Source organism: Octopus sinensis, unplaced genomic scaffold, assembly GCF_006345805.1.
Source record: "Octopus sinensis unplaced genomic scaffold, ASM634580v1 Contig14123, whole genome shotgun sequence".
Classification (NCBI taxonomy): Eukaryota; Metazoa; Mollusca; class Cephalopoda; order Octopoda; family Octopodidae; genus Octopus; species Octopus sinensis.
Genome location: NW_021833113.1, coordinates 22,501 through 39,119, shown reverse-complemented (window position 1 = coordinate 39,119; position 16,619 = coordinate 22,501). Strand labels below are relative to the sequence as shown.

At 43.4% G+C, this 16,619-nt stretch overlaps 1 protein-coding gene across 3 annotated transcripts in view; it reads right to left on the bottom strand.

The window, feature by feature from the left end:
* Positions 1-998: 998 nt before the first annotated feature.
* Positions 999-16,619, bottom strand: part of LOC115230022 (sodium-coupled neutral amino acid transporter 9) — a 37,757-nt gene continuing 22,136 nt past the window's right edge. The window contains exons 11-17 of one of the 3 annotated variants that reach the window (XR_004997424.1): positions 14,647-14,751; positions 13,285-13,391; positions 12,065-12,169; positions 7,508-7,656; positions 2,917-3,006; positions 1,112-1,352; positions 999-1,022 (exon numbers count right to left, since the gene is read on the bottom strand). Coding sequence is in view for 2 of the 3 variants with exons in the window: in XM_029800262.2 (XP_029656122.1) it covers positions 1,178-1,352; positions 2,917-3,006; positions 7,508-7,656; positions 12,065-12,169; positions 13,285-13,391; positions 14,647-14,751 (731 nt within the window). In the remaining variant the exon portion in view is untranslated. Of the gene's footprint in view, positions 1,023-1,056; positions 1,353-2,916; positions 3,007-7,507; positions 7,657-12,064; positions 12,170-13,284; positions 13,392-14,646; positions 14,752-16,619 lie in introns of those variants that run through there. The other 2 variants (XM_029800262.2, XM_029800261.2) reach the window with 2 other exon arrangements.

The following is a 16,619-nucleotide window of genomic DNA, read 5'->3' as shown; positions in this document are numbered from 1 at the left end:
AAGCCGAGATTTTGAACTTATGGAGACAATATTTACCTATCTATCGCCTGAGGAAACAACTCGATTTAATAATGCAAGAAAACAGTTACATAATCAAGTACCTGCATGCTTGGAGAACTGCGTTGCAATGAAACAATTGTAGTGTTTAAAAAAAATCAAACTGATGCTGTCCTCATGAATGTGGTTTCAATACCCAGGCTGGCTTTGCATTGCGCTCTTGAGCAAGACATTTCATTTCATGCTACTCCTGTCCACTCAGCTGTAGCTGAGTGTCCCTGTGGTGGGCTACCCTTCTGATCAGATGGTGGGTGTTGGCTTGTGCATTTAGCCAGCATCATCCAAAAGCTAAAATGATGCAAAGCGTGTTGTCTCCAGTGATGTACAACAGCTGATAATCTGGTTGATCACATCATACATACATGCAGTGTAGGGTAGGTTTGAAAAGCCAGATCTAGCTAGTTAGATCTTAAGACAGGAGGATATTTGTGCCAGTTAGAAACAAGGAAATCTTAAAAACCTTTCTTCTATCAGGTCTGTTTTGGAAAAAAAAAATGTGATTAATCAGTTTTAATTGAAGAAAATTTCTTTTTTTTTTAATATTCTGATTGTATCAGGAACCCTTTCTAAAAAAGTTTTTGATAAGTATATATCTGCATACAATCTCACATGAAAAGATATATATACTGTGTGTGAAAAGATATATATACTGAACAAGCATATAAAAATAATCACACATGCATGTGTGTGTGTGTGTGTGTATGTATATATATATATATATTTATTCACACACATGTATACACACGCAAATTCATACACAACCATATATTTTACATTATATACCCCACCATATATGTATCTATATATATACACACACAGCTGTATGTATCTGTGTGTATATATATATATATTTATATAAACACACACATATATATGAATACACATATTTATCTTATATATGTACACACACACACACACGTGTGTGTTTGCATGAGTAAATATATGTATTTAAAACACACCCACACACACACACACACACACACACACACACACACACACACATATATATATGAATACACATATTTATCTTATATATATGTACACACACACGCACGCACGCACTATACTCAAAGAAGGTAGAAAGAAGAGAAGGCGAGGTTGTTGCTCTTTGTTGCCCTCTTCAGTGTCCGGAGATAAAAAACTGTGCAATGAAATTTGCAAATCCGAGCAAAATGAAGAACGTGTGGATGAAGAACGAGTGCCAGGTAAGTTGATGTTTCTCATAAAGGGAAATAAGATGGATGAGGAAAGGCAAGCCAAGGGCGTAGGAGAAACCGCAGAAGGCTCCGACAAACCTGTAAGAAGAAGAACAACAACAACAGCATTATTTCGGTTTTGGGATTTGGTTTACAAGATTCTTTATAGGAATTCGTGTGTTGAAGCATTTTTTGTTGCGTCTGGGGAGAGAGTCATTTTCTTTTTGTGCCTTATTATTTAACACACTCACCGGTAAAATTTCCACTTTTTTTTCTTATTTTTCGTGACGTATGTTTGCCATTTAAATATGGCTAACCCCTAAGGGTGGATGCTACTGTAGTTTGTAGCCCCAGGAGAACACCTCCTCCAGCTGGCTTTAGGTGTCCTCCTGGGGCTACAAACCCCTATGGGTGGATGCTACTGTAGTTTGTAGCCCCAGGAGGACACCTCCTCCAGCTGGCTTTAGGTGTCGTCCTGGGGCTACAAACCCCTAAGGGTGGATGCTACTGTAGTTTGTAGCCCCAGGAGGACACCTCCTCCAGCTGGCTTTAGGTGTCGTCCTGGGGCTACAAACCCCTAAGGGTGGATGCTACTGTAGTTTGTAGCCCCAGGAGGACACCTCCTCCTCCAGCTGGCTTTAGGTGTCCTCCTGGGGCTACAAACCCCTATGGGTGGATGCTACTGTAGTTTGTAGCCCCAGGAGGTCACCTCCTCCAGCTGGCTTTAGGTGTCGTCCTGGGGCTAGAGTAACCCCCCCCCCCCTTTGTGGTTAGCCATATTGAGATGGCTATTATACTTTACATCTCTAAAAATGCTTATAGAGTTATTTCCCTTACAAACCCGAGCAACGCTGGGCGATACTGCTAGTCATATATATATATATAGTGTGTGTTTATGTTTGTCTCCCCCCCCCACTAGGCTTACAAGGAATAAGTCCTTGGGTTGATATTTGTGACTAACACTCTTTAAGGTGGTGCTCCAGCATGGCCACGTTCAAAATGACTGAAACAAGTGAAAGAAAGACTATATGACATGTTTCTTTCCATTTCTGTCTACCAAATCCAGGGCTTTGGTTGGCCTTGAAGTTATAGAAGAAGATAATTGCCCAAGGTGGTGCCCCAGCATGGCCGCGGCCTTCGGGCTGAAACATTTTAAAGGATTTAAGGTAGCACTCAGTGGGATCGGGACCCCCTTCGGTCACGACACTGACCATGGGATTGCACCTAGAAAGTTACCCTCCTAATCGCAAGTCTGGGCAAAGTGGTTTATGGAAGACCAGCAGTCGCCCATGCATCCCGGCCTCCCCTCTCCACGCCACCAGGGTTATCCAAGGGAAAGACAAAGGGGCCGATACACCTTGGCACCAGTGAGGTCGCAACTCATTTCTACAGCTGAGTGAACTGGAGCAACATGAAATAAAGTGTCTTGCTCAAGAACACAACACGCAGCCCGGTCAGGGATTTGAGCTCACAACCTCACGACTTAAGCTCGACGCGCTAACCACTGAGCCCTGAACCTGGAACCATGTGGTTGGAAAGCCAACTTCTGACCACACAGCTGTTTCAATCTGTTTAGTAATGCTGGTGGTGGTTGTGATCGAGTAATATAGTAATTGTGAGATGTGAGTGTGCATAGTTCAGGGAGAGGAAGATAGCAACTTACCCGATGACTTTCCCAATTTTAGGCAGGAAACACGCAAACAGGATGCTGATTGCACACATGAGTAGATTCATAAGGACCACTTTGAGTACCCTGAAATAAATAAGGGAGAAGACTGTGATGCGGTGGCCTTTATCCATTAACCACTCAGAGAGAGGAAGAAAGCAAAAAAAAGAGTGTTGATCATTTCTAGAAAAAAATGGGAAGGTCATGGTTGGAACGCTTTTAAGCATTTAATCCAGTCATATCTGCACGAAATATTCCACTGGTTTTATGCTCAAACCAGTCAGATCTGGCCTCTTACACGTACCCTACAATGTCATCCGGAAACGTTAACAGGTGCCTCATCAAAAGATTCTTATCTTTTGTTTCAGTCATTAAGCTGCAGCCATGCTAGAGCACCACCTTGAAGGCTTTTAGTTGAATGGATTGACCCCGGTACGTATTTGTTAAGCCTGGTACTCATCCAATCAATCTGTTTTGCTGAACTGCTAAGTTACAAATGTCAATACACCAACGCCAGTTGTCAAACGATGGTGGGGTACAAACACACACAAAAACACACATATACATACACACATCCATAAATACATACATAAAATCAAAAATAAGCAACAAGAATGGATCCGGTAATTTAGTACAATTGTTTCATACTACAACATTTTATTGAAAGCTGTAAATATTACAGCAGATTTAAGATGCCGAGTAATTTTCAGCTAATTTTATATAGGTTTTCCAATAATATAAAGTTCTCAGATCAATTAATAACATCTTAGGGAAGGTAAATAATAAAATTAGCTGAAGATTACTCGGCATCTTAAATCTGCTGTAATATTTACAGCTTTTAATAAAATGTTGTAGTATGAAACAATTGTACTAAATTACCGGATTCATTCTTGTTGCTTATTTTTGATTATAATCACCCCGCATAATTTTATGGGTAACACCATACAAAATTCTGGTGCATCTAAATTAAGTACCATATTCATTTGAATCTAAATTGTTGCTGATCTATATATATATATCATCATCATCATCGTTTAACGTCCGTTCTCCATGCTAGCATGGGTTGGACGGTTCGACCGGGGATCTGGGAAGCCAGAAGGCTGCACCAGGCTCCAGTCTAATCTGGCAATGTTTCTACAGCTGGATGCCCTTCCTAACGCCAACCACTCCGTGAGTGTAGTGGGTGCTTTTTACGTGCCACCTGCACAGGTGCCAATATATACCAGGTGAAAAAATAGTACTCAAATACCAGAGGTAGAGTAATATGCTTCATTTAAAAGCAGCAGAAATATAACAAAAGCTGTTACTCAGAGTTTCATGTTCCCGTTTGTCAGACAGTTTTGTTTAGAATGGAACAAAAACAAGGTTATAAGCAAACCTGAAATTAGTTTAACCCTTTAGTGTTCAGATTATTCTATCAAACATAATGCCTATTGATTCCCATTGATTTGAATTAATCATGCATTATCTCATATCTTCAAGATCTTGATGGTGTAATTACTTAATGTAGAATAACATTGTAGGGTAGGTGTGAGGGCCTGGATCTGGTCAGTTTGAACATAAAACAGATTAACTATTTTGGCCGGATATGGCATTAGGAAGGGCATCCAGCCATAGAAACACTGCCAGATCAGACGGCCTGGTGCAGCCTTCTGGCTTCACAGACCCCAGTTGAACCGTCCAACCCATGCTAGCATGGAAAGTGAACGCTTAATGATGATGATGATGATGGCCGGTTTAAATACTAAAGGGTTAATGGATACACATTTGAAAATGGTTTTGTTTTGTTGGTTGAAAGGACCAACGAAACAGTTTGTGATATTTCTGCTGCTTTGTAATAAATACACACACACACACACACACACATGGTGGGATTCTTTCAGTTTCCATCTTTCAAATCCACTCACAAGGTTTTGGTTGGCTTGTGGCTATAGCAGAAGACATTTGTTGAAGGTGCCATGCAGTGGGACTGAACCTGGAACCATGTGGTTGCGAAGCAGGCTTCTTACCACACAGCCACACCTGTGCCTATGGTAATGTATGATTAATTGAAGATGATGCGAATGAATGAGCAATCCTTTTGACCAAACTACGTGAATGCTGATGGGTTGATCAGAGTTGGCAACAGACAACCTTCTGCACTACGGGGATGTAAACATACCAACACCGGTCATCAAGCAAAAGTGGAGGGACAGGCACATGCATATGCACATATATATATATATATATATAATTAAAAATGAGGGTGTCTAAGAGACACCAACATGCCGAAATAGCAGTCGAAATTCTGACTATAAAAACCACGTTAAAGTGTTCATATCGTACCATGGGATAAGACAGGGGACAAAATATACAAGCAAAAATTATTGAATAATTCAAGATCCAGGATTCTGGTTTTGCTTTAGATAAGCTTTACCGTCATCAATTGAATATATCAAGGGTACATAAATACAGATATATATATGCAGAACAAATGATATACTTATATATACGAACGTCCATACATAAATACATATGCACGTATGCACGCGGCCAGTTAAATTGCACCCCATAAGCACGATTATATTCGTTATTATAATTCGCTATATAATTATTTATATAAATTTATATATATATATATATATATATGTATACAAGTAACGAGAGAGAGTCCACATGTGGTCAACTCTAACGCTAGATATAGCTCCACGAAGGGAATCCACCATTAAAGAATTGTTCTCAAGAATTAAATTCAACGCGCCAAGAATGTAAGCGAGCAGGACAAATGAAAAATAACGGAAAAATAGATTAACTCTATACAATTGTTTCACCATTAATAGATTGTGTAATTTTACTTAGGAGTGGCTGTGTGGTAAGTAGCTTGTCTACCAACCGCATGGTTCCGGGTTCAGTCCCACTGCGTGGCACCTTGGGTAAGTGTCTTCTACTATAGCCTCGGGCCGACCAAAGCCTTGTGAGTGGATTTGGTAGACGGAAACTGAAAGAAGCCCGTCGTATATATGTATATATATATATGCGTGTGTGTGTTTGTGTGTCTGTGTTTGTCCCCGAGCATAGCTTGACAACCGATGCTGGTGTGTTTATGTCCCCGTCACTTAGCGGCTCGGCAAAAGAGACCGATAGAATAAGTACTGGGCTTTAAAAAGAATAAGTCCCGGGGTCGAGTTGCTCGATTAAAGGTGGTGCTCCAGCATGGCCGCAGTCAAATGACTGAAACAAGTAAAAGAGTAAAGAGTAAAGAGAATCATTTTCGAATCTTCAGTAGAGTATATCAAAAAAATATACTTTGCTGAGTCAAACGCCAACATCAACACGAAGCCAAAACAAAGGCAAATGGCACAGGCGATTATATCTGCAGTTATGTTCAAATATCCTCATTCTCACGCTAAACCCGGATGCAAATACTACCCCAGTAGTTTACAGCCGGTTTGAGAACATATTAATTTATAATTGAAATCACAATAAGGGTGAAAAAAATTATATATGTATATATATATTCTTTTATTTGTTTCAGTCATTTAACTGTGGCCATGCTGGAGCACCGCCTTTAGTTGAACACATCGACCCCAGGACTTATTCTTGGTAATCCTAGAACTTATTACTTATTCTATCGGCCTCTTTTGCTGAACTGTTAAGTTACAGGGATGTGAGCACACCAACATCGATTCTCAAGTGGTGGTGGTGGTGGTGGTGGGGGCAAACACACACAAAAACATACACACACACACACATATATACACGATGGGCTTCTTTCAGTTTCCGTCTACCAAATCCAATCACAAGGCTTTGGTTGGCCTGAGGCTATAGTAGAAGACACTTGCCAAAGGTACCCCATAATGGGACTGAACCTGGGACCATGTGGTTGGCAAGCAAGCTTCTTATCACACAGCCACACCTTAAAAACTAAAATATTTCATGAATTGTAGAAGTGTAACTAATTTATTATACTTAAATTTTAACATCAAAATCTTCTGTGGACCTTCAAGGGTGACGTGGACCCCTATGAAAACCACTATAATAGACTGACCTGCCACACCTCCACAAACACCCCAAATATGGTACCTCCCATACAGATCTCCCCGTATAATGTCCTGTGGACCAGTCCCACTTCCTTTGGAGCCCCTTGCTTTGCAGGGATCCCTACAGACTGCGCCATCCTCAGGCCTCTACAGATATTCCTCACTCTGCAGCCATCTCAACAGACTGCATACCACCATGGGCCATCAAAAGCACAGACAGACACACGCCAGGTTTCCACCCCCTACACACCTTTATGTTTCTACACAGACCTGTACACACACCAGACCTACACACTTACTGACCACCAAACTCAAACACCAGGCCATCACCTGCTCCCCCCGCCCGACCCTACACATACCCACCCCCAACCTCCACGCATACTCTTCTGCCCACCACCTGAGAGCCCCCACTTCCAACAACCATTCCAACAGAACACCCATCGCTCCAGACGACCCACCAACCTCGACCCCCACCCCACCCCCACCCTACACTCACCCCCAGCAGACACCCTGCCTGCTTTGCCACCCCTATAACCCACCCACCTGGCCAAAATAATGAGTCTACTTACCCAGGGTAAATATTTCCAGAGACCACATGGAAGAACTGAACTCGAAACACATAGATTAGCAACGGGAAGACTGCGACCATCTGGAGCAACATACAGGCTCGGGCTGCAAATGCCAGGCTATCGTCTAACGGAAGATTGTTTAGTATATTCTAGAAATAGAAACAAATGTACTTATTGCGTATATATATGAAGGACAGTTCATCTGCGGCAGAGAAGGTAAAATATTTTATTATAATTCTGGAGTAATAGTAAATCAGTGATTTGTGGAAATACAAACTTGATACAGGTTCCAATATGCCTCAACCATATTTAAACTGGTAAGTAACCCATTCACTGGGTTTCTTACAGTGGAAAGGTGTTAGTACACTGAGGGAGCCCACAACGTCACCTAACCAGACCATTGGAGGCATACATTTTGGAGTCATTTTCTCCTCTTCAGCAGCAGAGACCAGAAAGGCAGATACTACAAACTGATATGAGAGATAGGTCTCTTTAGGATATTCTTGTTATCGTTCAAGTGAGAACATAACCCATAGCCTCAGTCCACTTATGCATACCTTTCCTTCTTGGGACACAAAACTCTACTTGTGAAGACCTGTTGAGGCAAGTGAAAATCAAAATCAATCAACATGAATGGAAATTGTAGCTGTGATACCAGTGCCGGTGGCACATAAGAGAACCATCCGAACGTGGCCGTTGCCAGCGCCACTCCAATGGGCCTCCGTGCCAGTGGCACGTAAAAAGCACCATCCGATCGTGGCCGTTTGCCAGCCTCGCCTGGCCTCCGTGCCGGTGGCACGTACAAAGCACCATCCGATCGTGGTCGTTTGCCAGCCTCGTCTGGCACCTGTGCTGGTGGCACGTAAAAAGCACCCACTACACTCACGGAGTGGTTGGCGTTAGGAAGGGCATCCAGCCATAGAAACTTTGCCAGATCAGACTGGGCCTGGTGCAGCCTTCTGGCTTCCCAGATCCCAGTTGAACCGTCCAACCCATGCTAGCATGGAAAGCGGACACTAAACGATGATGAGATGATGATGATGTTCAATGACTGGTTGTGCTGTTCAGCAGCTCACCATATATAAAACACAGGGTGACAGAACTGATCAGATGGCTGTAAACAGCAAACTCATTACCATTTTGAATATGCTTGAAGCGTATTTGAACTCATAAAAAAACCATTCATTCTGTTTTCATCATCATCATCATCATCATCGTTTAACGTCCGCTTTCCATGCTAGCATGGGTTGGACGGTTCAACTGGGGTCTGGGGAGCCCGAAGGCTGCACCAGGCCAGTCAGATCTGGCAGTGTTTCTACAGCTGGATGCCCTTCCTAACGCCAACCACTCCGAGAGTGTAGTGGGTGATTTTATGTGCCACCGACACAGGTGCCAGACGAGTCTGGCAAACGGCCACGATCGGATGGTGTTTTTTATGTGCCACCAACACAGGTGCCAGACGAGGCTGGCAGACGGCCACGCTCGGATGGTGTTTTTATGTGCCACCGACACAGGTGCCAGATGAGGCTGGCAGATGGCCACGATCGGATGGTGTTTTTTATGTGCCACCGACACAAGTGCCAGATGAGGCTGGCGAACGGCCACGATTGGATGGTGTTTTTTATGTGCCACCGACACAGGTGCCAGACGAGGCTGGCAGACGTCCACGCTCGGATGGTGTTTTTATGTGCCACCGACACAGGTGCCAGATGAGGCTGGCAGACGGCCACGATCGGATGGTGTTTTTATGTGCCACCGACACAGGTGCCAGATGAGGCTGGCGAACGGCCACGATCGGATGGTGTTTTTTATGTGCCACCGACACAGGTGCCAGATGAGGCTGGCAGACGGCCACGCTCGGATGGTGTTTTTATGTGCCACCGACACAGGTGCCAGATGTGGCTGGCAGACGGCCACGATTGGATGGTGTTTTTTATGTGCCACCGACACAGGTGCCAGATGAGGCTGGCGAACGGCCATGCTCGGATGGTGTTTTCTTATGTGTCACCGATCATTAAGAATTCTTGCTGTAGAAAAATGGGAGTAAATATATCTTGAATCAGCCTTGATGCTACCTAACTAGATTGGGATGTATGAATTCTTGATATTCCTCTCTCTCTCTCTCTCACTGGGTAACCATATACCTCTTCTATAGTAAGACATTTCTCTATTCTAACCTTTCACCGTTTGATACTGGATCACCTCCTCCTCTAATGCCCACCTCTGTTGTGGAAAGACTCCTGCTTCTGTCTCTCTGTCACACTCTAACCCTTTCGTCATCTGATACTGGATCACCTCCTCCTCTAATGCCCACCTCTGTTGTGGAAAGACTCCTGCTTCTGTCTCTCTGTCACACTCTAACCTTTCATCCTCTGACACAAGATCCCCTCCTCAAATGCCCCCTGCCCCTCTCATAATTCCTTGTCTTGCAAGTTACTTGGTGACCCTGTCAGTGCAGGTGCCACTTAAAAAGCATCCAGTCCACACTGTAAAGTGGTTGGCATCTGGAAGGGCATCCAGCTGTAAAAACCATGCCAAAACTAACCTCACCTGTGCTTAGTGCCACATAAAAAGCACTGAGCCCACTCTGCAGAGTGGTTAGTGTTATGAAGGGCATCCTAACCCTAAAATCCCTACCAAAACTGACACAGTAGCCTTGGGTAGTTTTTCTACCTCACCGGTTCCTCGAGCCAGTGGAATGTTTCCTTGGGGTTCCGCTCCAGCAAAAAGTTTGAAAAGCACTGCTCTAGACAGAAAGGTGTAAAGACACTGAAACAACCGACAGCGCCACCTGTGGGATGCTTGCATTTCAGAGCGGTTATCTTCTCTTCAGTCACAGAGACCGGAAGGGCAGACATTATGATGGACTGACACGAAGGACAGGTCCCTCTTATGATGTTCCTCTCATTGTCCAATGCCTGGTTGCAGTGTTTCTGAGTTCAAATCCTGCCAAGGCCAGTTTCTCTTTTCATCCTTCTGGATCTTTTCATTATGGTCAAATGCCTTTCCTGTCACCAAGCCTCAAATATTTCCCACTCTCCCTATGACCAGACATGGTTTTCTGTGCAAGGGACAACACTGCTTGTATGACAGTGATGCTCATTTAAAACCTACTCATACGTGTATGGAAGATGGATGTTAAACGATGATGATGATGATATTTAGTAACTGGTTGCGCTATTCAGCAGCTCACTATAAACAGAACACAGGCAGACACTGCTGATCAGCGATGCGTTTAAATAGCAAATTCGTCTCCAGTTTCAAAATGATTGAGATGTATTCCAACCCACAGTAAGCCATTCGTTGTATTTTACAGATTTTCTGTAGACAAAAGAGCAAAAACTCCAGAAGAACAGCATATACACCTATCATCCACTTTTCATCTTCATCTTCATCTTGCATCTCTCTATATATAAACGGCAGTTTGTCTGTCTGTGTGTCTGTCAGGTTGTACCCTCACCCTGACCACGGCTTTCAACCGATTCTGATGAAACTTGACACACACATAGCCCAATGTCATAATTCAAAACTAATGCAGCGAAAATTTTGAAAAGTTCCCCCAGTTCTTAAAAAAATCGATAAATTTGACATGGGGGTCGAGAATCTAAGCTTTTTATATGCAACACATTTTCAGTCTAGGGGACACAACTCGACCTTTTTATCGCCCAAAGAGACAGCTAGGAACATCGTATACACAGAAGTATTCGAGTGAAGAGTGAAGAGAAGACATTCGTTCCCTAGAGGGAAAGGACTAGATTGGGATTAGTCATTGCCTACTAGGGGCTCTTACATACCCAGGCAACGCCGGGCTATGCTGCTAGTCTCAGATATGAGACGTCCATTTTTCATGTAACCACACAGCCATGCCTATATATATTTCTTGTTTTACAGAAAACCCCACTGCTTTTCTGTTGAGGACTTATAACCTCCAATATTAGACTAATTACTTTAGTCGTTACACAGTGATCACTTATAAGTTTTCATTGGCTGTGTGGTAAGTAGTTTGCTTACCAACCACATGGTTCCGGGTTCAGTCCCACTGCGTGGCATCTTGGGCAAGTGTGTTCTGCTATAGCCCCAGGCCGACCAAAGCCTTGTGAGTGGATTTGGTAGATGGAAACTGAAAGAAGCCCGTCGTATATTATATGTATATATATATATATATATGTGTGTGTGTATGCGTGTGTATATGTTTGTGTCTGTGTTTGTCCCCTTAGCATAGCTTGACAATCGATGCTGGTGTGTTTATGTCCCCGTTACTTAGCGGTTCAGCAAAAGAGACCGATAGAATAAGTACTGGGCTTACAAAAGAATAAGTCCTGGGGTCGAGTTGCTCGATTAAAGGCGGTGCTCCAGCATGGCCGCAGTCAAATGACTGAAACAAGTAGAAGAGTAAAGTGAAAAGAAAAAGATGACCAAGTCAACAAAAGGGCCAAATTCCTTGAATTCGAGTACCAACACCTCCTTCTGCAGCAGAATCCCAAAATCTTCCACAACTTCATGGGACGTTATTAGAACAATAGACAACTCGGAGTGTGAGTGAAAGTGTGTACTTACATCTTGGATGCAGGATTTTTGAAGTGGAAATGAAATGTAGAGTCCAACTCCGATAAAGATGTACGTGAAACAGACGAGGAAGAATGCGATGGTGAGATCTCGTACCTGTAGCGGAGAGATAAATATACATACAGATATACAGGTGTGTCTGATGATCATTTGAAACATTATTGTTCCCAAATCTCTCAACGAGGGACATACAGTAACAATAAAGTAAAGATTACCTACCAAAATAATATGGGAAGTCCTGGTTGGAATGGATGCTACCTTTTGTTTAGCCCCAGAAAACATTGTCTCCAGCTGGTTATATGATCCACTATATGGGTCCTTCTATTTTCGAACAGGGGAGTCCAGCATTCCCAGCACAGAGCAATATCTGTGGACCAGGGTTTCAAGGTTATTCCCCTTTTTTCAACACAGGTGCTGGTGGCACATAAAAGGCACCAACCGATTGTGACTGCTCCCAGCCCCAGCTCCTGGCACGTAAAAAGCACCCACTACACTCAGTGGTTAGTGTTAGGAAGGGCATCCAGCTGTAGAAACACTGCCAGATCAGACTGGAGCCTGATACATATATACGACAGGCTTCTTTCAGTTTCCATCTACCAAATCCACTCACAAGGCTTTGGTCGGCCCGGGGCGATAGCAGAAGACACTTGCCCAAGATGCCACGCAGTGGGACTGAACCCGGAACCATGTGGTTGATTAGCAAGCTACTTACCACACAGCCACTCCTCCATATTGTCTAATAATAATGATAATAATCATTTTTACTGAAGGTACAAGGCCTGAAATTTGCAGGGAGGGGACTAGTCGATTACATTGACCCCAGTGTTTCACTGGTACTTAATTTATCAACCCTAAAAGGATGAAAGGCAAAGTTGACTTTGGTGGATTTTGAACTCAGAATGTAAAGATGGACAAAACGTTAATAAGCATTTCACCTGGTGTGCTAACGATTCTGCCAGCTTGCCATCTTAATAATAATAATAATGATAATCCAGGGAAGAGACTAACCAAATACATCAACCCCAGTGTATCACTGGTACTTAATTTATCGATCCTGAAAACATGAAAAACAAAGTCAACCCCAGCAGAATTTGAACTCAGAACGTAGCGACGGGCAAAATACCACTAAGCATTTCATCTAGTATGCTAACGCTTCTGCCAGCTTGCCTCTTAAAAATGATAATAATAATGATAATAAAAGGTATACTAACCCCATTTTCTGGTTTCTTGTGAGATCTCAAGATGGAGAGGACACAGTTGTGAATGAAATATGCGAGAGCTGCAATACCCGTGAGGGCCGCAAGGTTTGAGGAGATATCTAGAGAAAGCAACACACAGACAGAGTTTAGTAGACACAAGTGATTTTAATGGTTTCAATAATTTATATTATGATTTTTATAATTTGTATTCTTCTCTTATATGTATTGAATTATAAGGTATATATGTATGCTATTGATGATCTCGTTTGTAAAATGAATAAATAATTCAACATTCTAATATCCGAAAGTTACAGTATCATCTATTTAAAACTGTATACAGCTATGGTACGACCACACTTGGAATTCGCATCATCAGTTTGGAACCCCTATCTTGCACAGAACATTGACCTCCTGGAATCTGTCCAGAGACGTGCAACCAAACGCATACCCTCCATCAGACACCTACCATATTCTGAGCGCCTTGTTTCCCTGGGCATGGATTCACTGAAGCTCCGGCGTCTGGCGACGGACTTGGTAAACACCCACAAAGTTATCAACCACCTCACCAACAACAACAACACTGAACACCTTTTTGATCTCCATGTGTCTAACACACGTGGACATGCCTACAAAGTCAGAAAACAACACAGCTCCTTCCATGACTTTCGGAAACATTTTTTCACGCTCAGAGTTGCTGAAGCATGGAATAAACTGCCTGCGTCAGTTGTTGACTGCCATGACACTGCATCCTTTAAGGCCCTCATGCTTTCCGAAATCCGCCGAAACTACACCTGATTATATATACACTTTAGATGAGTTGTAGTGCACCTGAGCACTGTACACAATTATTATTATTATTATTATTATATATATATATATATATATATATATATATATACATATGTATATATTTTTTTCACGCTCAGAGTTGCTGAAGCATGGAATAAACTGCCTGCGTCAGTTGTTGACTGCCATGACACTGCATCCTTTAAGGCCCTCATGCTTTCCGAAATCCGCCGAAACTACACCTGATTATACATACACTTTAGATGAGTTGTAGTGCACCTGAGCACTGTACACAATGTTTATTATTATTATTATTATTTTTATTATATAATGGCACCCATGCTGGTGGCACATAAAAGCACTCATTATATTCCTGGAGTGGTCAGCATTAGGAAGGTCATTTGGCTGCAGAAACCGTGCCAAGTCAGCTGGAATATGGTGCAGCTCTCCAACTAATCAGCTCCAGGCAAACTGTCCAAGATGGAGAGCACATGTTAAATGATGATGATGAGAGAAGGAGAGAAAATATATATTGTAAACGAGGCTGAAGGGGGGGGGGATGAGAAAGAAAAAGAGAAGGTAACTTACTTGGTGAGTAATGTTCAGAAAATTTGTCCTTAAATTCAATATTGACACCCCACTTGGTGGCCTTCACCACTGTGAATATCATTAAGTATGTCACAGAGATGGTAGCTGCAACAAATTATAGCATTAAAATATACATTCAAGAAAGAAACACACGCACACATATATATATTTGCACGTAAAAAGCACCATCCGTCTGGCCGTCTGCCAGCTCCATCTGGCACCTGTGCGGGTGGCACGTAGCACCATCCATTCGTGGCCATTGCCAGCCTTGCCTGGCCCCCGTGCTGGTGGCACGTAGCACCATCCGTCCGTGGCCGTTGCCAGCCTGGCCTGGCCCCCGTGCTGGTGGCACGTAGCACCATCCGTCCGTGGCCGTTGCCAGCCTGGCCTGGCCCCCGTGCTGGTGGCACGTAGCACCATCCGTCCGTGGCCGTTGCCAGCCTGGCCTGGCCCCCATGCTAGTGGCACGTAGCACCATCCGTCCGTGGCCGTTGCCAGCCTGGCCTGGCCCCCGTGCTGGTGGCACGTAGCACCATCCGTCCGTGGCCGTTGCCAGCCTGGCCTGGCCCCCATGCTGGTGGCACGTAGCACCATCCGTCCGTGGCCGTTGCCAGCCTGGCCTGGCCCCCGTGCTGGTGGCACGTAGCACCATCCGTTCGTGTCCGTTGCCAGCCTCGCCTGTGGCACGTAAAAAGCACCATCCGTCCGTGGCTTCACAGACCCCAGTTGAACCGTCCAACCCATGCTAGCATGGAAAGCCGACGCTAAACGATGATGATGATGATGATGCATGTATGTATGGCAGTTGTCTGCTTCTTGTGCAGAGTTTGACCACCTCTTGTACTTATACCTTAGTTCCATCATGGCATCTGATGTGGCTTTTTAAACCAGACAATGTATTGGAAAGACACCCACGTAGATCATATAACCATTTTGGACCACCAAGAGCTGCAGTGAAGTTCTGATCTTTGTGGATCTTAAAATGTCTTTTAAGGCCCCCTCCGTTAGATTTGCAGACCTTATGACATATATACACCCATATATACGACATATTATTGACTGCGGCCATGCTGGAGCACCACCTTTTAGTCGAGCAAATTGAACCCGGGACTTATTCTTTGTAAGCCCAGTACTTATTCTATCGGTCTCTTTTGCCGAACCGCTAAGTGACGGGGACGTAAACACACCAGGGAGACAAACACATACACACACATATATATATATACATATATATACGACAGGCTTCTTTCAGTTTCTGTCTACCAAATCCGTCTACCAAATGGAAAGTGTGCACAGATATATAGGCAGAATAGTTTGTTTTCCATGGGTTCGCAAATGAGATTTGAGCCCAGCAAAAGAAAGGCATGGTCTGTCACAAACTGTGCACACGAAAAAGGTCATTGTAATTCACTTTTCCAATCACAACATTCTTCTTTAAATCCCTCTCGAGTTTTTCATGCATTATCCTGGCCGCTTCCAATGTTTTTCACTCCACTCCATATAAATGGTAAAAAGCAGGTTCCATCAATACAATTCCTCTTACCACTTGAGGGGGCTTTGTCTTTTCTTGAAAATTACAAGGTGACCCCACTGATGCTGGTGCCATGAAAAAAGCACCCAGTACATTCTGTAAAGTGGTCGCTGCTAGGAAGGTTATCCAGCTGTAGAAACGATGCTAAAGCTGACATGGAACATACGAAACATAATACAGTCTTGTAGTTCACTGGATCCAACCTGGCCATGCAAGCTATGCCAGCATGGAGATTAGACTTTAAACGGCAATAAAGATGATGGTATATATATATATACGACCTCGAACACACAAGTGCAAACAAGGGAGACAGAGAAAGGCACCAACCGAACACTATACAAATATTCCTTTGAAAAAACTTTTCTTCTAATTTTTCTAAATTTAATTATTTAATCGTTACAGTTGAAAAGGTCTCAAAATGACCGAAACTGGTACTGAAATG